The sequence below is a fragment of the Panthera leo genome, chromosome C2, assembly GCF_018350215.1.
Source record: "Panthera leo isolate Ple1 chromosome C2, P.leo_Ple1_pat1.1, whole genome shotgun sequence".
Lineage (NCBI taxonomy): Eukaryota > Metazoa > Chordata > Mammalia > Carnivora > Felidae > Panthera > Panthera leo.
In genome coordinates, this window is record NC_056687.1 from 65,524,354 (window position 1) to 65,550,174 (window position 25,821).

A 25,821-nucleotide genomic window follows, 5' to 3' on the forward strand; every position below is an offset into this window, starting at 1 on the left:
CCAAGTTCATTAGCTTCTTGGATGTTTCCACTGCTATAAGTATCCCTGTCTTTCCCACCCCACTCATTCCCAACCTGCAGCCTCTTGTCCTGAGCTGTTCAGTGAGTCCCAGGCCTGTGTTCATCAGCAGGTGCATTTGTGTCTGTGAGAGAAGCCTGAAGGCCTGTAGCAAACAGCAGAAGCTTGTCATGACTTCTGTGTCTATTCTTCCTTCTTTCTGGGCACCTCATTCTGTGTCTCTGCATCCATTCAAACACATTAGTAAGCACCAACAGTTTGCAGCTCGCTGTGGGGTATACAATGCTGACTCAGACATGGTTCCTGACCTTCAATACTTTCAAATTCAATCTAACAAAGCAGAAACACAAATAGCTTTGATCAAAAGCAGTGATAATTGACATAAGAAACACAAGGAATTTCTGTGAATGCCATGTGGGGTTCTGCATGCACTTGAGGACCCAAGTGAGGGACCTCTGGAACGTGTGTTCGTGGGACCGAACTGGCTGTGTGCATATGTGTGTGCCTTGGTGTAGGTCTGCTCCGCATATGGACTGGGGCTTGGCTTTTCTCCTGAGGCTGGAACACAGGGGTGCTTTGTGTGACAAGGCTACACTGGCAGGCAGTTAATAAACCGTCTAGATACACATGCATCGTATGTTCCTGTTTACATGTCTATTTTGAAAGCTACAGAGTATGAAAGTGTTTGCGTTGTTTATAGCCATTTTGACTAAAAATGTTTTTGCCCTTTGTGCAAATTATATTTTGACTAATTTCACAAAAGGCATTCTATACCCAAGGACAGGCTTAGCAAATAGGTTCCTGAGTTTAGTGTCAAATAAAGGCAAGAGGACTGAAATAACTTTTGGCTAGAGATGTAAACCTTTTTTTGCCTTTTTTTCTAGGGGAGAAAGAAATGTGGAGGTGGGAAAATAGAAGTATTATTATATATTTCTTTACTACTTATTTTTACTATTGCCTTTTACACATCTAAAGGCTATTGGTGTAAAAACATAAAAATGATTTCACCTGGTTTGCTCACGATTATTCCATGTAAAAACCATATAAAAATGCTACATTTCCCCAATTGTGTGTGTTTGTGTACATATATATATAAATTTTAAATGTAGTAATTGAATTAATTTTAAATGTCTAATGTTTTGATGCAAATGAAGCTGTAAGTGTTATAACTGAATTTTGAGGAACAGATACTTATCATTTTACAAGAAGGTGGCCAAACTTTGAGAACATAAGAAATCACTGATACTATAAATCAAGCAAGCATATTTCTTTCCACCCCTCCAGACTTAGCCTCTTCTGCATCAAGGATATAGAACACACTCATTTTTAGAAAAGAAACTGAGGAAAAAAGAGCTCCTCTCTCCAGATACAATGAATACAGATTTTGTTCCCGGGAATTTTGTCTAATTATACTCTTTTGGAAATATAAATTTCATTCAACTGTATTCATAAATCACATGCATCTCCTCTTCCCCCATTGAAATAATTTTGAGTGTGCTATGAATTCAAGAGCCCGGAACAGTTGTTAAATGTAGGCTACAGTAAGGTGAAATTAAGATGAGATGTAAACTCCCATGTGCTCATATTGATCTTAAAAATATGTGGGCAGCTGAACGGATATGAACATAGGAGCTATGTATATTATAAAAACTATTGTAGTCCAAGTGGAGTTTAGATTCAAGGTGAGAAACACCAAATAGCTCACATAGAATACTTTGTGGATTTTGAGTTTATAGGGCTAGGAGCCAGGTTCAACTTGCCTACTAACATTTGGATTACTCTATTACTCCCTTTCCTGAGCCTTTGAACACCTAGAACTGTCCGTTTCTAGGCATCCCAATGGCTGCTATTCATTTACTAGGTTTTGCCTTAGGTGAGGATGGAGTCCATCCCTGTAATTAGGCAGAAAAGCCCTTCTAAGTTAAGTACTGCTTGCCTTCTGGTTCCCCCATTTATCAGAGGCACTCTGCGGCCGGTCTCTACCTGCCCCAGACTTTATGGGCCCAACTAAAGCCTTGATAACGTTTTCTTGTGGGAAGGCCCGGGGGTGGCCTCTCTTTTCTGGAGAAAAGAGGATGTAAAGAGAAACATACATTTGATCATCCCTTCCCAGCTGCTGACAACTTGTGGGCCTCATCATGTCATGTTACACACCAGCTTCTGTTTTGCCTTGGACATGTTCCCTTAACATGCCCGCAGTGCTTCTAAATCTGTAGGTGCTAGCGGGGGGATGAATACCTCACACCTGAGAAATGGGTGGCCACATCATCACTTTTGGTCACTTCCTTTCACAAACTTCTCCCTGAACTCTGCCATCTGATCCCTCCCTTTCCCAACTACTCTTCTAGTGCACCTGTAAAATGGCATTTGCTATCATTGCTCTCTTGAAACACGATCCAAAGGACAGGTTACTCAGTACTTTTTGGAAGACCTTACATATTAAAAAAAATGCACTTTCTGGGATTTTAAGTTAAAAGGGTATCTTGCTCAATTCCAACTCCAAATAAGGGAGGAAATAAAACAGTGGTGAATCCCAAACAAATGCATTTCAATGCCATCAGGAGGCCCATCCCACAAGTGTGATCTTTAGGTCTGCATGGATTCCTTTCCTTCCCCCCAAACCCCTGGCAACTGGTGAACATATTTAACTATTTTACAAGTATCAGCCAATCCCATACCACCACCATAAACAAAATAGAGAGCAGACTTTATCCAATATAAATTTGTTTTTATTGAAGCAGCAGTCACATGACTTTATATCTAGCCTTTAGATTAGGCCTGACAGTGAGCCAGCCCTAAAAAAATGATGTTTCTTTTTGCACTAAGAGACATAACATGTTTACATACATCATCCAGTATTGGAAATGAGCAGATTCAAACACAACATGTGTTGGTAACCTGGGAGGTACAGCCCCACTGTTTGTGGTGTTCATATATTTTACAGATACTCCCAAAGACCATTACTAATGGGATGAAAGTTAAAAGAAAATACAGCTACACCAAACCATGAACACAGTAATCAAAGACAGCAGCTTATACACATTTTAAAAATTTGTCCCTTTCAGGGACATTTCGTTCTTTTCAAAGCAGTGTCTGCAAAGCTTCCTCTACATCAAATCCAAAGGTTTCCAAGATGGAAGCTGCACCTCTTGGGGCCATACAATATAATAAGATCATTTAAAGAAGGAGAACTAGTGTTTGCATCTTGATTTTTATAACAAAGATCCATGTTTCTCTAATTGGAGGAACGGAGATGGTGATGTGACTATATACCGCAGTAGCAGAATAGGTAGGGTGAAGAAAAGAGGGTTGGGTACTGAAATAAAGACCACACACTTGTGAATTTTAATTTCATTTCCAGGCTAACCTACTTTTTATTTAATGCAAATTACAGTACCAGTTAACTATTTCCAAACCAAGTCACATAGAACGAAATGTATTTACAAGGGAATGGGGAAAGGGAAAAAAAACATTGAGCATACTTTTCACAAAAAAGTTTATATTTAAAATGAAAAAAATATCAGTCACAGAGGCATTCAAGTAGTAATAATGTTATACAGATTTTGCTTTTCCTTTATATCAAGACAGATTTGCACAAGTGTTTGCAATAGTTTGTATACAACCCACAGTCCTTTATATATATATATATATATATATAATAAATTTTGTTTAGATTTGTTTTTAAGATGGAAGTGGTCACGCTAATTGGTATGTGTACAGGCCCAAGTGATCCATCGGCAACACACTTATAAATGCAAATTTTACAGGCAAGCACATTTTCATACATCTATCTGTATCTGCCTGTAGACAGATATAGTAAGAAAAAAAAAAAAACAAACAAAAATGAACACAAGGAAGTCTACTTTGTCAAGCTAACCCCTTATGTACTGGTTGTCATTTTGCTTTTATTGCAGAGGTACAAAACGGAGCAACAAACGTGAATAAAATGTCATAACCCTTGTGAAAATAATCCAAACCCCAGGGATTATTTTCAAAGCCTCTCAAACGTAGACCTTAGTCTGGGACTCTACTCTGCTTTTCTCTCTTATTTTCAGTGGCTCAGGTTTCTACTAGAAAAGACAGATTTTATTGGAAAACATGCTTAGTTTATTTTTCTATATAGGGGAGAAAGTGTTCGGCTCTGTGATTAGATGATCACTAACATCAAACAATAGAAATCAGATACAATTTTGGTTTAAAACAAAGAAAAAAAACCCCAAACTCCTGGGGATCTGGCATTGGCCAAACTTCCTTTGGAAGATTCCAAAGTTAAATCCCTTAAAAAGGAAAGGGAAAAAGAAATGAAATGCCAGTGTCTTTATATCCACAGGGATAGAGAATACAGTAGTCCTCTCAGAAACCTTTGCATTGGTGCAGACAAGATGACTGGTCAGGTAGGCTTTGTTAAAACACAAACCAAAAATATGTGTCTAAAAATTAAGAGGACTTAAAAAACTGACACAACATGTCACTGGAAAGAAGGTGCAGTCTTCTGCCTTGCTGGAATGAACACACGATGTTTCAAAAATAGCAACCTTTGGTTTGGTAAAGTTTTTTTTTCTACTACTCAAGACATCTTATATGGAGTACTCGGAGGCAAAACAAATGATTTTGATTTTTTTCTTTCAAAAAAGGCCTTCATGATGGGCACACAGTAAGAATTAAACTTATTTTTTTAAGAACGAAATTAAAATGACATTTTACTAAACAGGGGTAGAGGTGGCAGGAGGGAGGGGATGGGCTAAAAGTTCCCTTGTTACAATGACAGCCCTCTATCAGCATGCTGGAGTTCCGTGCAGTAACTGCTAGTAATTAATTGCACTGTAGCATTTTAGACCACTGATGTATCAAAACTCAATACTATTAAGAAACTCTGATTTATAAAACCATCTCTCTCTCTCTCTCTATCAGGAGGGAAGCAGATAAAGAGGAGGGCATGTAAGGCTCCCGGAATCTGCTGTCTGTAAGACCCATGGTTAGGATTTGGGGAAGAGATGACCAAACTCGAATCTATTTGGTATCTTCCAGATCTAGGGCTTGCTGGCACTACACTAAGTCCCTGGATGGACTTAAGTATGAAATGAAACTCACCACTGGTACTGACTGAGGAGGAAACAACTGTTCAGAACCAAAACCAAGGCAGGGCTTAAATGAAATGAGATCATGAACATGGTTTCCTCTTTCCACTCCTGAGCATGGTATCACTGAAATTAACTGTGGAAGGGGCAAAGACACTGTTAGGAGCGAGCTAGTATTTCAAAGGGAAAGGGGTGGGACAGGGACACATGGATAGAAAAACCAATTAAAACTTAAAAAATGAAAAACAAAAACAAAAAACAAACACATGGAAGCGAAGGCACTCCAAACTATATAGATACACTATACATTGCTAGAGTTATTGTTACAATAATACAGGCCGGTACCTACTGTACAGAGTTAAAACTATATGGCTTTAAAAAGCTCGTCTACATTTTGTCTGATTATTAAACAGAATCACTGCCCTGAACAGTAACTTTTTGCTCATTAATAACAGTTCCTGGGTCCACATATTTACATACAAAACAATAAAACTTAAATTTAAAAACACTGAAAGAAAATATAATGTACAAGCTTGAATTTGGTGAGGAGCTTTTATTATTATTATTATTATTATTATTATTTACAAAAAGATATTCAGAGACCTGGATCTCACTTGTATAAAAGAGTTCTGTGATACCGCCATGATCCTTGAGAAAGAAAAATCACACACCTCAGCCCTCACACACACACACACAATAAAATGAGAGAAAAGCATTGTACTTTTCTCTCTTCTTCTCTTACCCCAATTATGGGGGCAAAGGAGGGGGGAGTGTTTCCTAAAACAAGCACAGATTTTTTTATGGACTCTAGTGGGTATACCAAGTCCAGAGTATGTCTGTGTCCAAATGTTTGGCTGGGCAGTCTGGTGTGAAAGCAGGTTTACTTTTCTGTCAGAGACCTGCTGTTCAGCTTCTTTATAAATCTTTTCTGAAAATGGTCTATCAAAGCCATTCCCTTTAGGAATTACCCAGCCAAATACTTTGATTCAGACTTCTTTCAAATCTTAATTAGCTCTCAGAAGCCCATTAGAAAATGTAAAAGTCAATTTGTTTGATTTGGTTTGACTGAGTGTGTTTCCTTTCTCACGAACTCTGATACAACCAGAGGTTTGAGAAACCCTTTTTGTGGCCTAAGAGCTTAGCTAAACAGTGAGTGAAAACTAAGATGGCTCACAGTTGCCCTTCCGGGTACTGGTTCACTTCAGCAGGCAGTAGGACTCTCTTGGAGAGTCACACACACTTGGTTAAGAAGCAGGACAGGGAACTGGGACCTGCGTGAGGGCCGCCAAGAGACTCCACTTCCCAATCACAGGGACGGGCGCAAGACCCCGAACATGACCTCAGGTGGCAATGAGGGTGAAGGGAGGCTACAGTCTAGGGCTCAGCTCCTCAGCCCTGCAGTCATCAGCTAACCTCGGAAGGTGTGTAGGGAAAGAGTGGTAGAAAGGAAAGGCGGCCATCACTCAAGTGATCTTTAAATGTAAAGTACAACTGATTGTGCCTTAAAGATTCATAGGTCAAGTAATGGCCCATAAGCACCAAGGTGACTAAGGTTCATTTTCGAGTATATAAGGCCCACAAAGATGGCAACCTTAAAAGTATAAAACAAACTAGTTGTGAAAATCTATTTCCTCACTGCAAACATAATCCTTCAATCCTCTTTGCTTTCCAAGGAATATTGCTTTTTCTTCAAAAACAGAGACTGAGTCTTACACCGTTCACTGATACACAAAGAGAACAGAACAAAAACTCTTAACTGGGTGTGGGGGGAAACATTCTTCTTCTCATGCTTCAACCAGTTGATTTTGATACTGTGGACAAAAACAAAAATAAAAGGCAGTATTGAATCTATGTATATATAACATATATACATACACACATTTATATAATCAGCTTTCCTATAAAGTCAGCAGGTACACGTGACTGTTTATACCATTTTGATGTGTAGTTCTTAAAATTCCTACCATCTAAAATCATAATGGTCTATCTGACATACATCAATAAATAAAAATTTAAAAGCATGAGGTTAAAAAAAAGCTGAAATTAAATACAGATTTCTAGATTTGGATTTAAAATTAGAACTATGTGCAGAATGTGGCAATTTCTGCAAGCTCAATTTGTAATTAAAAAATATGAAAAATAAACCAGTAGACTGTTACAGTTCACATTATTTAACTATAATGTCCTCTCAAGTGTCTCTTTCCAAGGGAAGCAACTTTAGAAACAAGTCTGGACAAATTCGTTCACAGTGCTGAGATCTGGCCTTGGCCTGTGCCCTTCCTCCAGGTTCATCAGCTTTTGACCTCTGCAGCCAGACTGACTGGCTCAACACCCTCTCAGCCTTCTCCTAGGCCACTAGGTTAAACTGTACTAAGATCTGCAGAGAACCTTCAGTCAGGCAAACAAAGACCTGCACTCGGAGCACGCTTGCTCCTCTGATCGCCTCCTCTTGAGTTTCTTCACCACTAGCACTGATTACGAGCAAAACAAGACCTTATCAAGTCAATTAAGAATCTTCAAACTTTATTGACCTCCCTGGGTTACATACAAATGATACACATTTCCTTTTTTGTCTGACACACCTGCCACCAATATGCCAAAGGCAAGTCTTCAAATACCAGAGGATATGGATTAATTTTACAAGTGACATTTAAGTCCCCACTGAGTTATACCTGCTAAAGCTCCCAACCAATTTCAAGCTGTGCACTAGCCCAAAGTCTTACACTTGACCTGAAAAGAAAACAAAGTTCAAAAAAACTTCAGCACAGAACAAAGTCTTCTTCTTTGTGGAAGGGGCATGAGGCAGGAGTCCTGTTTTTAAAGTATACAACAGCAGACTTTTGATAAAAAAGATTGTCGTGGGAGAGAGATTGTGTGTTCTAGTGCTCCGCTTCCCTCCCCACAACCCCTCCCACCCCCTGGATCTCCCTCAAAGTGAGAATACAATGAAATTGGTTTGTATTTATAGATATTTTACAAGGTTAAATAAGAACAACAATAATAATAAAAAAATTGAACACTAAAATGAGCAGGTTTTTTTTCTCTTTTTAATTTTCTTTCCAAACGTGACCAGTGTTGCTGAGTGACACTCAAGTAACTGGTGGTTTTTCCTGTGCAGTTGGCCGCTGGGGGCTGTTCAGGTGGAGTTGGAAGCTGATGCAGAAGCAGCGCTGTTGGTCTGTCCACGGTCTCCAGCATTAGCATCTGCAAATCAAAAGTCCCGAGAGAGCATGAGCAGTGCTGTAACAGCCCGAAGAGAAAAGCACACTGCCCGAATTGCAGACTGTGAGCCGGTGGTCTTCCAAGCTGTATCTAAAAATGTTTTAAATATGGCCAATACCATAAAATCCAAATTTCTTTCTGCTTAGAGCTAAACCCATGCCTTGGCCTGGTCCTGGTGCAGGAAAGATAGTGTCTTTGAGTAAGTTATAGACTCAGGGGGCCAGACCCCACTTATGCCAAAACTCTTGCTACAGCTGGGATTAACAGTACATGCATGAATACTCAGTTGGGAGTCAGCTCACTTGAAAATAAATGAACATCGCACAGCTGCGAAAACTTGCTAAAAATTCTGAACCGTGTTATAATGTGCCATCTCCTTAAGTGTAAAATGGGTGGAGGCAATGAATGTAATACGGGTCAGTGTTGAGGCAGAAGCGCTATGCATAAATCAAGTTCAGCTGTTCACTTTCTAAGTACCCCCCCCCCTTTAAACTCCATTATTATTTCACAGCATCTATTAACATTTAAGCAGTTATTTAGTTGCATCTGGGGCAGCACTGCCTCTCAGGTAGGCAACAAGACTGCTGTTCAGTCGGCTAGTCCAGCCACATCCCTGTGTCATCATGTATGTGACTGTTAATACACAGCTGGGCAAATTTTCTCCCTAGCACTTCATGCTAAGCCTTGAGCAAGAAGAGAAGTGGCTTGACTGGGATGGGTAACTTCTATGAACCATCTCCCTAGAAGTCATACTGCCCTTGACCATACAAGCTGGTGACACTAAAAAACAAGTCCAGAAGTTTTGTCTCCCTAGAGGCTATAGCTATATCCTATGATGAGTTAAACAACTGTTATGGCTGAATGTAACATTTGGTCCTTGGATCTTTCTTGTTTGAATTTTCTTAATTAGAGGAAGAAACAAAAAAAAACCCAAAAACACACAGGAACTCTTCACATAAGGATTAGGTGTTCAGTTTATCATTCCAATGGCTACTCTATAAAAATTAAACTTCTTTTCTAAATTCCTGATTTTTCCTGCCCTCCAGCCTTCCTTCTATATATTTAACTCAGCCTTTGGGGAAGAAATGTTTATATCTCTTAATTTGGTTACGTGTAATTCATTTAATTTCCTTCAAAACACTTAATAGCTGCTTCTACTCCTATTTTCATGCAAATAAGCGCAAATATTACAGCACCAGGGTCCATGCACAGACCATATTACATTAACTCATCGGTATGGCACATAGACAGGTGGCAGGGTATATGACACAGAACCTTTCTCCAAGGGCAGGTACATGCCTTTTCCAATAATCAGTAAATAACAATGTCTAAAATGTTTTCTTCATGACTCCTGGTCTTTCTTAGATATGTCTTTCTTAGCAGGAATTTTACTCTTCAATGATCATCCAAATTCTATCATCAGGGATAACATCAATTTCTGTCTATGCACATGTTGTAAGCCTTCCTCAAGAAAAACAATCATTTTCGTAATTCAGGCACAGGCTGCTTAAAAAACAAGTCTAGAAAGAGTCTGAAAGGCCACAGAGCTATTTCAGAATTACAATGTTCTTCACAAGTCCAAACTTATTGTGGCATTTCCCGTGCTTTGGCGGACGCTCAGAAACTATGCGTGATCATCACCAAATAGCACTCCTCTCTCATTTTTAGTATGTTCTGGTCTTCTTCAGGACTTAAGAGATTTACCAATCATGAGGAATTTATCTGCTTGACCAATTAACAAATATACCAGCACTGTTAGCAGCTCTGGCCATGTCAGCCATCAGCTACACTAGAGGACAACCACTAAGGCTCATCTACAAGGCCATCCAGCTCATTATGTAAATTTACTCTTTAGAAAAATCCTATTGTGTGCATGTAACCAGAACAAATTCACCTTCTGAACAATAAAATTTGAAAAGACACTTAAGCTCCTCAGATTTGTCATTTAATGATTTCATATTTCTTCTCTGAATTATCTCCAAATCACTTAGCAACTAAAATTTTAACAGCTCATTACTTTGATTACAAATATCCTTGATACCTAAAGTCACACGACTGTATTCATTCGTCAAACAAAAACACCTTTGCCCACTGCAATGAATTCCACTTAAAGTCAAATTATATATGTCCTTGAGAAAAAGAACTGAGATCTGTTTTTCAGAGGCAGACAAAGTATAGGGAGGAGAAACCCAAAACAAAGAAAATATAAAGTTCTACAAACTCAATAGTAGCTCCAACAGAACACCTGGCTTAGTGACTGAACAAAACTACATTTCAGATGCTCTTCTTGGTACATACTTACTTTGTTCCTACTGTCAAGTCAGAAACCTTATTTTATTTATTTAAAAAAAAATTTGTTTAACATTTATTATTGAGAGACAGAGATACAACATGAGCATGGGAGGGGCAGAGAGGAGGAGACACAGAATCTGAAGCCCGCTCCAGGCTCTGAGCGGTCAGCAGAGCCTGACACGGGGCTCGAACTCAACAAACTGTGAGATCATGACCTGAGCCGAAGTCGGATGCTTAACCGACTGAGCCACCCAGGCACCCCTTATTTTATTTTATATAATTGAATATGGGCCTTTTATAATAAAAACGTTTATTAATTACAAATTGTCACTGGATTTGGATGTTTACTGTAATTTCTATAACGTTTCTTCTCAAACATTTAAACAGTGACTGTTTAAAAGCAGCAAAATTCATTTTGCTCATTTCTCCTGCATTCCTTTCCCTTTAACATTCATACTGGTAAAATTGATGCTACATGGCATTATGGTTTAAAGGATAGGCTAACGTCTTTTGATTATAAAGCATCCAACTCAACTATGAATAACCACAGACTGACTATACAGTCTCTTGTTTTTAGTCTTGAGATGCTATTTTGAAATTCACAATGACACATCTTTCTTAAATCTAATCTAATTCCACAAACATGGACTAAGAGACCCAGCAGTACAACTTAACAGCTGTGTGATCCTGTAACAGGTTATTTAACCTATGTCTTAATTTCCTCATCTGTAAAATGGAGATAATATCACTTGCCTATGAAATAAGACCCATAAGGTGCTTTAGCACAGCACCTGGGTTATAGTAATTGTTCAATCAATGGAAAGGTAAAAGAGACATCTAAAAATACATAAATTTATAGTTTAGTGTGACTGCAATAACCGCCATCACCACCACAATAAAGGGGCAGCAACTGTTAACATCTGAGTGCTTACCAATGTGCCAGACATCATACTAAGTACACTGCAGCATGTCATTTAGCCCACAGAACAACCCCAAGAAATAGGTATAATTATTGTTCCCATTTTGCAAAGGGGAAAATAGAGGCACAAAGAAATTAAGTAATGTGCCCAAGGTTGCAGAGCTGACAAGCGGGAGAACTGAGTTGAGTACAGAGGGATTAGAGGAAGAGAATGATGGCCTTTATGGGCAGTACAGGGGACAGAAGAAAGGATTTCCTGGCAAAGGGAGAAAAGAGCTTAAGGGGACTTTCATTCAGACCCAACTCCTATGTAATTGATTTACTATGATTTCTAAAAGCCTATTTCTATTATCTAAAAGGGTTACTCATTAAAACAGATCTGTGAATTTATGATATGAATTAAAAATACAGTTATTTTATTTCCTAATTCTCAATATATACGGGGTATACAGAGATACAAGTGTTTTGGAAACAACTATAGAGGTGATATTTCACTGACATCTAAGCTTCTTAGAAACCAGTGCCTATTACCATCCTTCTAATGCTACTTCAGAACCAATCAACCAACTAACCAACCAACCAACCAACCAAGGACAGATTTCAGGGAGAATGGAGAGAATAATCAGCTTTGAGGAATGAAGGTATAAGATCATTCTTACACACTGTGGTAGCCGCTTTCCAAGATGGCCCCAATGAGTCATGCCTCTTGGGTGTCGATACCCTAAGGTAGTCCCTTCCCCCAGGAATAGGGCTGACCTATGTAACCAATAGGATACTGCAGAGGCAATGAATGGTGTGTGATTTCTAAGGTCAGGACATAAAAGACACTGTGGTTTCCACCTTGTCCTCCGTCCTCCTTCTTGGATCACTTGGTTCAAAGGAAACCAGCTGCCACAATGTGACACTTTAGCAGCCCTATGGAAGGTACACATGGTAAGGGGACATGCAGCCAGGATGGATTCACCAAGCATATAAATGAGCCATCCTGAAAGCAGATCTTCCAGCCCCAGGTAAGCCTTCCAATACCTGGAGCCCTGGCTGACATCAACCTCATAAAAGACTCTGACCTAGAATCATCCAGCTAGGCAGCTTCTCAATTCCTGACCCAAATAAACCATGTGAGATAATAAATGTTTATTCTTGTTTTAAGCTGCTAAATTTTGGAGTATCTTAATCTGTAGCAACAGAAAACTAACACATACACATAGGCCAAATAAGTTAAATGCCAGGCAGAATTTACACTCACAAGCCCATGAGAGCATCCCTGACCAATTCCCTTTATAAGATTAGGTATGCTCCTAATAAAATATAAAAAAGGCAAGGAAAATGGTATCAGATGATCAATTGTTTTTTCCCCTAATTCTAAGAAGATTCTATGGTTCTGTAGCTTTTGTGCTGGATAGCGCAAAGGGAATTTGTGTACGTATTTACTGAAACCAACTTTATTCTGTGTGGCTTCAGAGACAAAAATGACAAGTAGGGCAACCTCATAGTGAAGCTAAGAGTGAAGCCCTAAGGTATCTGGTTCCCGATAAAATTCATGAGGGTGCAACTTCTGTCCCACAGAATTTTTTTTTAAGCTTATTTATTTATTTTGAGTGAGAGAGACAGGGAGAAAGAGCGAGAGCATGTGCAAGAGTGAGCAAGGGAGGGGCAGAGAGAGAGAGAATCCTAAACAGGCTCCGTGCTGACAGTGGGGCTTGATCCCACGAACCATGAGATCATGACCTGAGCCGAAATCGAGTTGGCTTAACTGACTGAGCCGCCCAGATGCCCCATGCTCTAGAGAAAATTTTGATGTACAAAATTCCATATATAATACACATACATTTTTCTCGGAGAGGAACCATAGCTTCTCCCCTACCTCTCAGCCTTTCAGAGAACTGTCAGAGTGGCAAGATAACTGAGTCATGGATTCATTGAGCAGCTGTCTCAATACTGAGGAAACTGTCCCACCTAGTTGCTCAGGTCATAAACCAAAAGTGGTCACCAGGATTCTTTCCTTTCCCTATCCCCCTACATCTAATGCATCAGCAAGTACTGTCTATTCTCCTTCCCAATGTGTTTAATCAAATGTACAAATGGCAAGGGGAAGGAGAGTGAATGGAAAGTCCCATCTTTATAAACTGTTGCCAAAGTGTTTAAATGAAAAGAGAGTTAGCAAACAAGGAAACAAGCTGGGAGGGAAGGACAGAAAACATAGGAGGCTGGGGGTTCCAAAGGCCTTGCCACCATGAATCAGCATTCTGCAACTATGGGTTTATAAAAGATAAAGCCTTCTAAGTAATATAAGTGCTCACTGGCCCCGCAGCAACAATGGAAATGTTCTATCTACACTCTTGTATAGGGTGGCTGCTAAGCTACATATAGTTACTTAATTTTAACTGAAATTAAATAAAAATAAAGGCTTAGTTCCCTATTTATCCTAAACATGTTTCAAGTTCTTAAAAGCTATAAAAAATCATTAAATTTTTAGTATTTTTATTATTGACAGATTAGTGAAAGAGCGTATTTCAAATATATCAAATCCTTTTTCTACTTTACATGTACTTTATAAGTATATTTGGCTAACTTTAAGTACACTTTTATTTCCTTATTTCTTTTATTATACTCTCCCAAGTCCATTTTATGTTGCTATTTGCCACTATTGTCTTTCTATTAACAGTTAGAAATGTCTCACGACAGGTCAACTCCTCTAAAAGATAAAATTTTGGCAGCCTGGGATATGTTACTTATACTGTGTAGCTAACTCAGGAAGTTCCTATTCAAATTGTTCCAAGTGGAAATATGTTTATTAAAAAAACATATTTTAGATATTAGAGTTATTAACTGACACAGGAATAAGACCATTATTTACAGAGAATCAAATGGATACCCTCAACTTGTATTTAAATTGAAATCATAACCTACATCAATGAAATGAAAGTATCATCTGTAAGGAAAAGGACTCAATTTTCATTTTTCTCTTTATAATGTCTACTATGAGTTTTTGACAGTTTTGGGTGTATAATAATGAGGGAGAGGGAGGGGGGAACCCCTCTTCAGCAAAGCATCATTACCTCTTTTTTCATATTTTTCTGAGGAAAAGATGTGCCACAAGTAGTTTCAGTCATTTCAAAAATAGAACTGCAATTCAGATGCTAGTGAGCCAAACTAGTCCACTAGCAAAGTTGGAGGGCTTGTCAATAAGACTGTTTATATTTTATCTGCCAGCACCAGAGAGGTGTTCTGGGCTCGGGCATAGAGGACACTGAAGAAACGTGGTCATTCAGGGTAGGGAACTGAAGGTCATGGGGACACAGGAAACACTTTCACCTAATTTAGGAATAAAGAATATGCTTATATGAATATAAGCAGGTGACTTCAGGCAAGAAACTAAGGAATATTTGAAGAACATCTAAAAGAATATTTGATAGGAGGTTCATCAACTTAATCAACTTTTGGAGGGGGGGGAAAACCCAGGTACAATTTTTGACTCAATGGGAGAAAACAGGTTTTGAATAAAAAGAAACAATTTCTGGGGCACCTAGGTGGCTCAGTTGGTTGAGCCCCCCCGACTCTTGATTTCAGCTCAGGTCACGATCCCAGGGTTGTGGGATTGGGCCCCATGTTGGGCTCTGTGCTGAGAGTGGAGCCTGCTTAAGATTCTTTCTCACCCTCTGCCCCTCTCCCTCACTCGTGCACTCACTCACTCTCTCTCTCAAAAAAAAAAAAAGGAAAAAAAAATTTCCTGAAAATAATACTTAGTGCTGCTCTGATGAAAATAATAACTAAGCTGGTGTGACTTTAGGTATCTACATAAAAAACTTGCCAAGTGAACTTGAAACCTTAACTCAGGATAGGTACATCCTCATTGGTGTCAGTCATTGTGTCAAACCGACACATGTGGATAGATGTATTTCAAACACAGAGCCAATAGGAGGAAATGAGTATAGCACTGTACCTAAAAAAGACACCCACATTCTTGGGCTACCAAGTTAGTAATACCTAAAAATACATGTCCACACATGCACACAGCACCTTCTCCCACCCCCACTCTGGGCTGGCTAATGTTAAGGTAATGGAGAAATGGAAAAATATATCCACTGCCAGTGGGCAGTGTAAACTGGGACATACTTTCTGGAAGGCAATTTGATATGTATCAAAAACTTAATCTTTCATTATCTTTTGACTTGGCAATTATACTTTTAAAGACTGAGATATAACACAAATGTCCAAGAATAAGTAATTAAGTTAAATAAATTATGGTATAGGCTTAGGATGTATAGTCCTAACCCCCTACCCCCTGAATACCATAGCCCATTAAAAAAAAAAAAAAAAAAAAAAAAAAAGCACGTCTCACTGCCCATTCATATATAGACTAATATGTAAAATGTTACCTTTCATTAATCTTAGGATTGAGAACATGGGAGGCTTCTATTTTCTACAATAACTATATATTATGTTTTTAATAGAGAAAATTCCCCATTTTTAAGTTATATACTATTAGAAATTCCATATATATTTGGGTTAAGATAAAGAGACAACAGAAAGGACATGGTTAGGAAATGGAACACTTGAGGGCATACCCTCCAGATTCTACAATCAGACAAGATACGGATTCAGCTTTCCCAGAACACACAGTACAGTGGCAAAGAGACAAAGGATAACAGTACCTGGGGAGGGGATGAAAGGATGGTAACCATCATTTTGGAAAGTATTTGATATATGGACTTAATTTGTATAATATTTTAACTCTCAAAATCAGTGAAAACAAACAATGGGAGAAATTATTCTGGGTGTAATTCTGTCCAGCTAGAAAGAACTGACTGGCGATGTAGGTGACAGGAATTCTGGAGTAAAAATAACTGTAGTAGCAAGTAAAGGGAACCACTGGCCCTGGCTAACTCTGAGCCATGACTTTAGTCAATGTATTCAGTCAATGGATTTCAAAAAGTTCAGGAAACAATAGGTATGATTTTATGGCTATAGTCTTCAAAAGGGGCTCAAAACTGACAAGAAATAGAACATCAGAAAAAACAAAACTCTGACCAAGCAATTGCAAATAATCTCAATGCAAAGTAAAGGGAGAAGAACCAAAGAAACCAACTGAAAGGGTTTTCTCTGATAAAGTCATAATTTTAAATATAGATAACATTGAGAGGGGCACATATCCAAGGAAGAACAGAAAATAACAATATGAACCTGTAAGAACAGGCCAGTTTCGGTTTAAATAAGGTAACAGCATAAGGTTTTCAAAATAAGGTCAAGAAAAGTTAAACCCTCTGACCAGGTAAAAAGACAGAGAAGACAGACCTTGTCCAACTCCTATCATGATTCCCTTTTCTGTTAGAAGGGTTTTCAACCTGGAAAGGATATAACAAAAATCCTAATAAACAAAATGCAGCCCAAGGAAGGTGAGGGCAATCTATACATTTTAAATGTCTTTAAACCCAGAATCAAAAGTCCAAGAAATAAACTCTTAAATGGATTACAGAAACCCACAGTGGACAAATAGTAGACACTAGAAATTTTCCTAAGTCTTAAAAAAAAAAGTTTAATTTCCATTTTGATAGTTACCTTTTTGATGGAAAACATTTCTTGAAAAATTTCCTGATAACAATAAAGCATTTTATAGAACTTTTCATAACATTATTATACACATAAGCATTGTAAAGTTGGTCTATAGCTAAGCAAACAAGAGGGGTAAACAATCACTCAAGAGGCCACCAGAAAAATAATTTCTAATAAGCCTTGCCTAATACTATTTAACTTATTTTATCAGTAACTTGGGTAAAGGCAAAAAAATCTCTAAGTAGGCCCTGCCTTGCTTGTACTGTTGGACATAATTTATTAGTTGCTTAAAAGGAGGCCAAAAATTGTTATGTTTATGAAACGTGTACATGATATAGAATTGTACAGAAAACCTAACTCCTTGACACAGAACATATTCAGGATCAGAATCTGAAATCCTCATTAATATGGAGGGTAGTTGGTCATCATAAAATTTGAAGGACTTTTGGGTGTAAGGATTGGGCTGGTTCTATATAATTCCAGAGTAGGAACACAGAATGGAAGAAAGTATAGGGGACAAATTTCAGGTTGAAAAAAGGATAAACTTTCTAACAGAAATACAGACAGAATATGCTCATTCTTGCAGTAATGAGCTTCCAGTTACTGAATATACAGAAGCATGGGATAGATGGCTAGTTCTCGCCAGTCAGTAAGGTGAACTGAAATCAGTGGTTTTTATTTATTTATTTTTTGAATATCAATTAGTATTTTATTTTGTTTTGTTTTTGTCAATTACTATTTTTATTTTTTTTTCAATATATGAAGTTTATTGTCAAATTGGTTTCCATACAACACCCAGTGCTCATCCCAAAAGGTGCCCTCCTCAATACCCATCACCCACCCTCCCCTCCCTCCCACCCCCCATCAACCCTCAGTTTGTTCTCAGTTTTTAAGAGTCTCTTATGCTTTGGCTCTCTTCCACTCTAACCTCTTTTTTTTTTTTCTTCCCCTCCCCCATGGGTTTCTGTTAAGTTTCTCAGGATCCACATAAGAGTGAAACCATATGGTATCTGTCTTTCACTGTATGGCTTATTTCACTTAGCATAACACTCTCCAGTTCCATCCATGTTGCTACAAAGGGCCATATTTCATTCTTTCTCATTGCCACGTAGTACTCCATTGTGTATATAAACCACAATTTCTTTATCCATTCATCAGTTGATGGACATTTAGGCATTTTCCACAATTTGGCTATTGTTGAGAGTGCTGCTATAAGCACTGGGGTACAAGTGCCCCTATGCATCAGTACTCCTGTATCCCTTGGATAAATTCCTAGCAGTGCTATTGCTGGGTCATAGGGTAGGTCTATTTTTAATTTTTTGAGGAACCTCCACACTGTTTTCCAGAGTGGCTGCACCAATTTGCATTCCCACCAATAGGAAATCAGTGGTTTTTAAATTTAATAGCAGAACCACTGCACTGAAAGAAACCTTACTCAGAAGACTGATATACAAAACAGATAAAGAGAGAAAACTGCTCTAGTTAAAATTCCCTACCACATCTCACACTTAACTCATCTGGCTTTGGACCAGATAATCTTTAAAGTGATTCATGTTTGATCAGTAAAACTACAATTTCTCAAGATTTATTACTCTAAATAGTTTAGATGAATGGTCTTCCAAATGGAGTGAATGAGAGGTGGGAGTGTGGAGAAAATCAGAATATATATATATACACACACACACACACACACACACACACACATACATACACACACACACACATAAAATTGTGTTATATATTAATATGTATAATAAAATTATATATCATACATATGCAAAATCATATTTTATTGACAGAATAGTATATATAATTTTCAAGAGTTTCTTATCAGAGCCATGATCAACTATAATGTCCCCAGAAACTGAGGTATTTTAAAAACAATTTAGAAAGAAAGTTTTTGAGAAAAAAAAAAAAATCAACATCCATACCCACTAATTTAACACAACTGTTTTAATTTTTGTATATGTTTAACGTGTTTCTATCCATAGACAAACATTAATTTTGGCACTTGCCAACATGGTACATAAGATTTGATGAATATTTCTACAAATGTCTATAAGCTCATAATTATTTATAATTACATAAAGATGGAGATTCCATAATATATCAAAACAATTTCCTCCTGTTGACCATTCAGATCAGACTGGCTCTCCTTGTTGTTATTATATAATTATTCCTATTTGTATCTCTGTACACGGTAGCTTTTTGTCTTCTATTAGAAGTATCCTGAAGTTAAGATCTCCAAAGTGGGGTTAGTGAACTAAAAAATATGAACTCTGGTGGTTCTTGTTATATACAGTAATGCCTTCCAACAGGTCTTAAATCAATTTACCTGCAGTCATCACCTGAACTCTGAATACAACACTAGTTTAAGCACTTTTACACTTTACATCTTCTCACAAGTCTATGTAATGAGTATTTACTATTCCTGTTTTTTATGGATAAGGAAACTGAAGCCAAGAGAGACAATAAGAGCATGTATATTTTAAGTTCTTATTAAAGAATATAACCCACATTGCCAAATTCTTATTTAAAATATAAATAATCATACATACATATTTATTTAAATATAGACAGCTGTTAATGCTGCATAGTCAATTCCTTCATCTAGATCAGCATTTCCTGAGACACGTTTGGTAACATACTTTAGTTCTTACTACTACCCCAAAAGAAAATGGTTTCCCCCTGACTATACTGTGGGGTTATGCTGTTGGCTTACACCATGGGGTGCTTAAAAAGGTATCCTTATGAAAACTCATTATTGCATTTATTATTGGAATGCTGAAGGGAACTTCATTTAATGTATCTCTTATAGTACCAAATCTGAGGCCCCAAGGGAGAAATACTCAAACAGCAGGGCCAGAAACATTTTGCTTCTCCTAAGCCATCAGTGTGCTTATTTAATGAACAATGGGAAATTTTAACAGGTAGCATTTCTTTATTTACTTTAGCCACTAGGAGGAAGCTCAAGGCAGTTATCTGAAATCCTCTTTGGTAAATATTAAGATACTCAAGTATTTTCTCCCTGTATTAAATTCCTCATACTCTATTTTACTTCAACTTTGAAGTAAACTCTTAGGACAAGAGTCCAATGTCATTTCCATATTTATACTGAAAGCTGATTTCAACTGCTTTAAGAATACACACACACACACACACACACACACACACACACACACACACACAGTAAAACCTTGGATTGTGAGTTCTTCAAGTGTTCTGCAAGATGAGCAAACATTTCTAATATATTTTAACCTAATAAACGAGTGATGTCTTGTAATAAGTGTAGTACCTGATGGAGAATGTCATATGACCACAACTCAGCCAATGGTTCTTGGAATCCAATTTGATACACAAGTGCTTTGGATTACAAACATGTTTTCAAAACAAATTATCGTAAACCAAGGTTTTACTGTATTTTTTTGGCAGCGGGTGTGTGTGGGGGGGAAATCTGCTGTAACTTGTATCAATGCAACATAAAGATCAGGTTATACTATGCTTCGACCGGGCAGGTAATATGCCCCAAACCTTACTTTAATTTGTTTAGTATCTCATACTAAGGAAGTCATTTAAAATTACCCAAAACTTACCAATCATAATTCTCATTTGTATTCATAATCCAAAGCAATTCTAACAAAACTCCTGGAAACCAGCTCAACAAGTAACTGCATTAATTCAGGGTTAGGGGCTGTTTCATGTTTTGAACAATCAACCTACTCTACTCAGGCCAGGGATTTATTAAGTTTATTAATAGCTCATCTAAGCAATTCTATCTTGCTTTTAAATAAATTGGTCATAGTTTAAAAACATTTATATTTAAAAAATTTAAAGCACAATTCAGCATATATTTGATTTTTACAATATTACTCTAGGAGAGTACTGCCACTCATTTTACGGGTTGAGAAAACTAATAAGACATTACTAAAACTAATGAAGTTCATATGACTTTCTCAAAGTAGCATGTGCTGATGGAACTAGAACTAGAAAAGAAACCTTTCTAGACTTTTTCTGGAATGAAGGTAGGACATGGACTAAAGTGAAATGTTTCTCATCTTTATTAGCAATGTTCTAAAAAAACTTTGCAGAGGAACAAACAACTGTGTGTCAGAAAACAAGAAATGAATTATGACCTTTCTGCTGAATGCTAAGAACTAATAATGAAAGATTTTATCTCTCACAGCATCAATGCCCTTAGGCAAAAATGGGTCTGATCAAACTCAATTCAATGTAACAGATGATTTAAACTTCATTTTAAACAGCATCTAGCCATTCTTCGGAGAACCTTTAAATTCATTAGAGAATTGGGAGATTTTCAGAATATCTGCAGTTCTCACAAAATCAGGCCCCATTACCTGGCTAAGGAGACTAGCAGTATACCCGAGCTCTAACCTAGGAGACCATGAGGGCATTTTTTTTTTTTTTCACAGATGAGATCTAGTCACTTTTGATCTAAATCTTAAGTGTATTTACACTACAGTTCTAGCCCTTTCAAAATATTAAATTATACCAATCTATATTTATACTTCTTGAAAATTTGCCTCTCTAGTATACATATATAGTTTACATTCAGAGTGATGGAACTAAAGTAAATTACCTTCAATATTATTACATTTGTACAGATTGTTTCCTGGTACAAGTATCTCATCTGACCTATATTAATCAAGAAATTATTTGAAAAGAATGATTTTTAATATAACAACTAAGATGACAGAATTTAACATTAAGATATTTACAATTTATATCTAAAGTATTTATGGGGTCCTTTCATGCTTTTTGGAAATAAAGCAACATTTTATTCACATTTATTCATTTGGCTGTGCTATGTTTTTAATACCTGGATGGTATTAAATGTTCACATGTATCAAATGAAATAAAATGGAAGTAATCATGTCTTTAAAAAAAACAGTATTTTTTTTTGCATTTAATAACTTGTTTTATTTTTTATTTTTTTAAATTTACATCCAAATTAGTTAGCATATAGTGCAACAATGATTTCAGGAGTAGATTCCTTAATGCCCACTACCCATTTAGCCCATCCCCCCTCCAACAACCCCTCCAGTAACACTCTGTTTTCCATATTTATGAGTCTCTTCTGTTTTGTCCCCCTCCCTGCTTTTATATTATTTTTGTTTCCCTTCCCTTATGTTCATCAAAACAGAATATGTTTTTATGGAAGAGACTTATGTTCTCACCTGAGGCTGCTGTGGCATTTGTAGGGGTTGAAGCAGCTGCTTGAATCCGAGCATGAGGAGGAATAAGAATGGTAGCTAGAGGTGGATTACTTGACAGTTCTAAAGAGAAGTAAGATACGTGTTAGAACCCATTTTGAACTCTGTATGTGAAACTACTTTTATTGTTAACAATAAGCATAAAATACTGCATTAAAACACTGCCTTAACAGAAAAAAAGACATGATAAACCTACATCTAAAACTAAATCAATGAGCTAGAAATCAATTTATAGACAAAGTCCACAGAAATGTTGTACACATAACTAAGGCACTATCTGCTAAAATTAGAATATGTCTGAGAAGTAAAGATAGGTTAGGGAACTGTACTAGCTGATGGTTTGAGAATAAGCATATCACTAAGATATATTTCCATCTTTCATTAACTTAAATATACTAGGTTTTCCCATACGGCTCTGACAGTATTTGACTACGGGAATTGAGAGTGATGATGTCATAGAAAAGAGACTAGGACTATTGTTTGCGTATGCATGCATGGACCAAACTACCCGACTGTTAAAAGTTTCATTGCTTTTATTAAAAATAATTTTTTTAAGTTTATTTATTTTGAGAGAGACAGAAATAGTGCAAGCAGGGGAGGGGCAGAGAGAGGGAGAGAGAGAGAGAATCCCAAACAGGCTCCATGCTGCCAGCGCAGAGCCTGACCTGGGGCTCAAACTCATGAAACCATGAAATCATGCCCTGAGCCGAAACCAAGAGTCAGACGCTTAACCGACTGAGTCACCCAGTTACCCCAAAAATCAGAATGGTTTTATTCCACTCTATTTTCCTTTTTAACTCAGTAAGATCATTACTTTGATTCTAAGTTTGAAATAGGCTTTACCTTCATGTAGAAGTTTTTGTCAACTGCAAACAGAGTGGCTTTCTTTAAAGAATCAAGTTCTATATATAAGCCTTAAGAAGCAATTTAAGATGACACTGGATCTAATGATGCACACATATAGCAAGAAGTGGTAGTGAGCTCTTACATGTAGGTATCTGGTATTAGCTTTGGTAACGTGACTGTTTTCCTGGTCTGCCCGGGATAACTCTGGTTTATTTTTGTTATCCCAGCATTTATCTAGTGACTGTTGATTTTCATGCTCGTAAGTGTTGCAATTTGAAGGGATAATTACACAACCATACTAGTTACAGGAAGACATTCTTTGAGCTACTGCATACATTTTGACAATTTACAGATATGGCATGGAATAAAAAAAAGTTAAACAGTATAATCTTAAAGTAAATTCACATAACAAAATTAACCATTTTAAAGTGTACGGTTTAGCGGCATCTAGTACATTCACAATGTTGTACAACCATCATCTCTATCTAGTTTTAAAACACTGTCATCACTCAAAGGGAAACCTTTAGCACTCATTCCCCATTCGTCCCTCCCCCCAGCCCCTAGCAAGGGAAATAGTGTTTTAATATAGTAGCTTAAAAACATTTTCTGTTGCAAAGCCCCTGTTAATATGGACTTATTCAAACTGGTGCCTAAATATCTAAATTTTATACTAAATGATACCAGATTCTGGTAAAAATAAACAAACAAAAAACCCTCAACAAACCTATCCCAAGATTTATGAAAAATAAATGGGAACAAAAGCCTAAAACTGAGTGAAGACTATTTATTAATTTTTCCCCTTAAATGAGAAGATGTAAGGCAGCTTCCCTGGATAGAAGTATTTCTCATGTCTTCCCTGGAAGCCAGTTAGAAAACCATTGCCTTAATGATCAAGTTTGAAGAGATGCTGTTTTCTCACAATCAGCTTTTAGCTGTTTTGGTTCTCACAGAGGAAAAGGAAGATCCTAAGTTGTTTTATTTCTAGTTAATCCAATTTTAACCCACAATCTTGTATCTATGAAAGCAACAGAATCCTAATTACCATGGCTGATGACTCTATGGTTCTAGTAATAAAAATTAATGCAGGGTGTGGTAACTACTTTTGATTAACCTAAAAGATTTACCATCTCAATTACAATTAAAATCTGCTAAAATAGAAAGGCTTCTTAAAATTCATCCATCCATCCTCCCATCTGTCTATCAATACTGAGCATAAAACTGTGTGAAGTCAGAGAAAAAGATAACCATCTTTGATTAAAAGAAATTGAAAATGGAAGGTCAACTGCACAAATAAGCCAGCAAGAAAAGCATTCAACCTATTCAGGATAGGGGCACTTTTAAATTAAAAAGATCTCTAGGAGGGACACCTGGGTGGCTCAGTCGGTTAAACGTCTGACTCTGGCTCAGGTCATGATCTCATGTCACAGTTTGGGAGTTCGAGCCCTGCATTGGGCTCTGTGCTGACGGCTCAGAGCTGGAGCCTGCTTCAGATTCTGTGTCTCCCTCTCTCTCTCTCTCCCTCCCCTGCTCATGCTCTGTCTCTCAGAAATAAATAAAAATTAAAAACAAACAAAAAAAAAAAATGATCTCTATGACTAAGTGCCCAACATCTAAAAGAAAATCTAAAAACGGAAAAGATGACCAGAGATTTTAAGGCATTTTGACAAAGCCACTTTTAATATTATCTGTAAAATGAACTGAATATCAGCAGTCTGTGGTCACTGTACTTACTGACCATGCTGCCCACTTTCTCCCATTCACTTACTCTCTTATCAGATCACCTATCTTTCTATGTATCTGTATATCCAGTTGAAGGGTCATGGTGGTTTTAGGTCTCTCTCTCTCTCTCTCTCTCTCACACACACACACACACACACACACACACACACACACACAAACACACACACACGTATAGGGCTTGAAAAAAGCAACCTCTTTTTCCTTAGGAAGTAGACACCATTTGGGTCTAGGGTAGGGAGAGAGGGGTAACTAATGAAAAGAAAGGAGAAAAGTGAAGAAAATAAGGAAACAAGAAAAAGAGAAGCTGTGGGATCCTGGAGGTTTTGCCATATCCAAATACAGAGGGGAGAGTAAGTAAATTCCACAAAACAACTACAAAGACTAGATTCTTAACCTAGAGTCAATGAGTGGCCTTTGGGTGGAGGCAGGGGGCTTTTGCAAGTTTTTTTGACTTTGACATACTAAAAGTTAAGGAATCCTAAACCCTTCCCATATCTATAACTCACTATCCTTCTTCTTTTCCTTAATTATAGGGATTCCTTGAAGTCCACTGCTTTCCATCTATTAGCTTTTCTCTACTTCAGAGAGATTGTTAATTGTTGTAACTTTTGCCTATGTGAAAAAGGAAACCTCCTTATATTCTTGCTATACTCCTGTTCTCTACACTAAAGTCTATTCCTTTTGTGGGGACAGATTATGGGCACTTCTATGGGGCTGGTACAAAATGGCTGTAATGATTTTTTGCTTGCAAGAATTACACCCACTCCCAGTCTCCCTGTCTATCCATGACAATGAAAAATAAGGGAATTGAGGCAATGAGTGCAGATCCAAACTGCAGTGTGGGCACAACAAAGCAAAATAAGATGACATTTTAAAGGACAGGTACAGCAAAGCAACAGAACTTTTCAGGATCAGGGAGAGT

At 37.4% G+C, this 25,821-nt stretch overlaps 1 protein-coding gene across 3 annotated transcripts in view; it reads right to left on the reverse strand.

The window, feature by feature from the left end:
• Positions 1 to 3,361: 3,361 nt before the first annotated feature.
• Positions 3,362 to 25,821, reverse strand: part of GSK3B (glycogen synthase kinase 3 beta) — a 197,037-nt gene continuing 174,577 nt past the window's right edge. For 2 of the 3 annotated variants that reach the window (XM_042955127.1, XM_042955128.1), the window contains 2 exons: positions 22,278 to 22,376; positions 3,362 to 8,300 (listed from right to left, as the gene is read on the reverse strand). In XM_042955127.1, the coding sequence (XP_042811061.1) occupies positions 8,233 to 8,300; positions 22,278 to 22,376 (167 nt within the window). In that variant the 3' untranslated portion in view covers positions 3,362 to 8,232. Of the gene's footprint in view, positions 8,301 to 16,824; positions 16,875 to 22,277; positions 22,377 to 25,821 lie in introns of all 3 variants that reach the window. The other variant, XM_042955129.1, reaches the window with a different exon arrangement.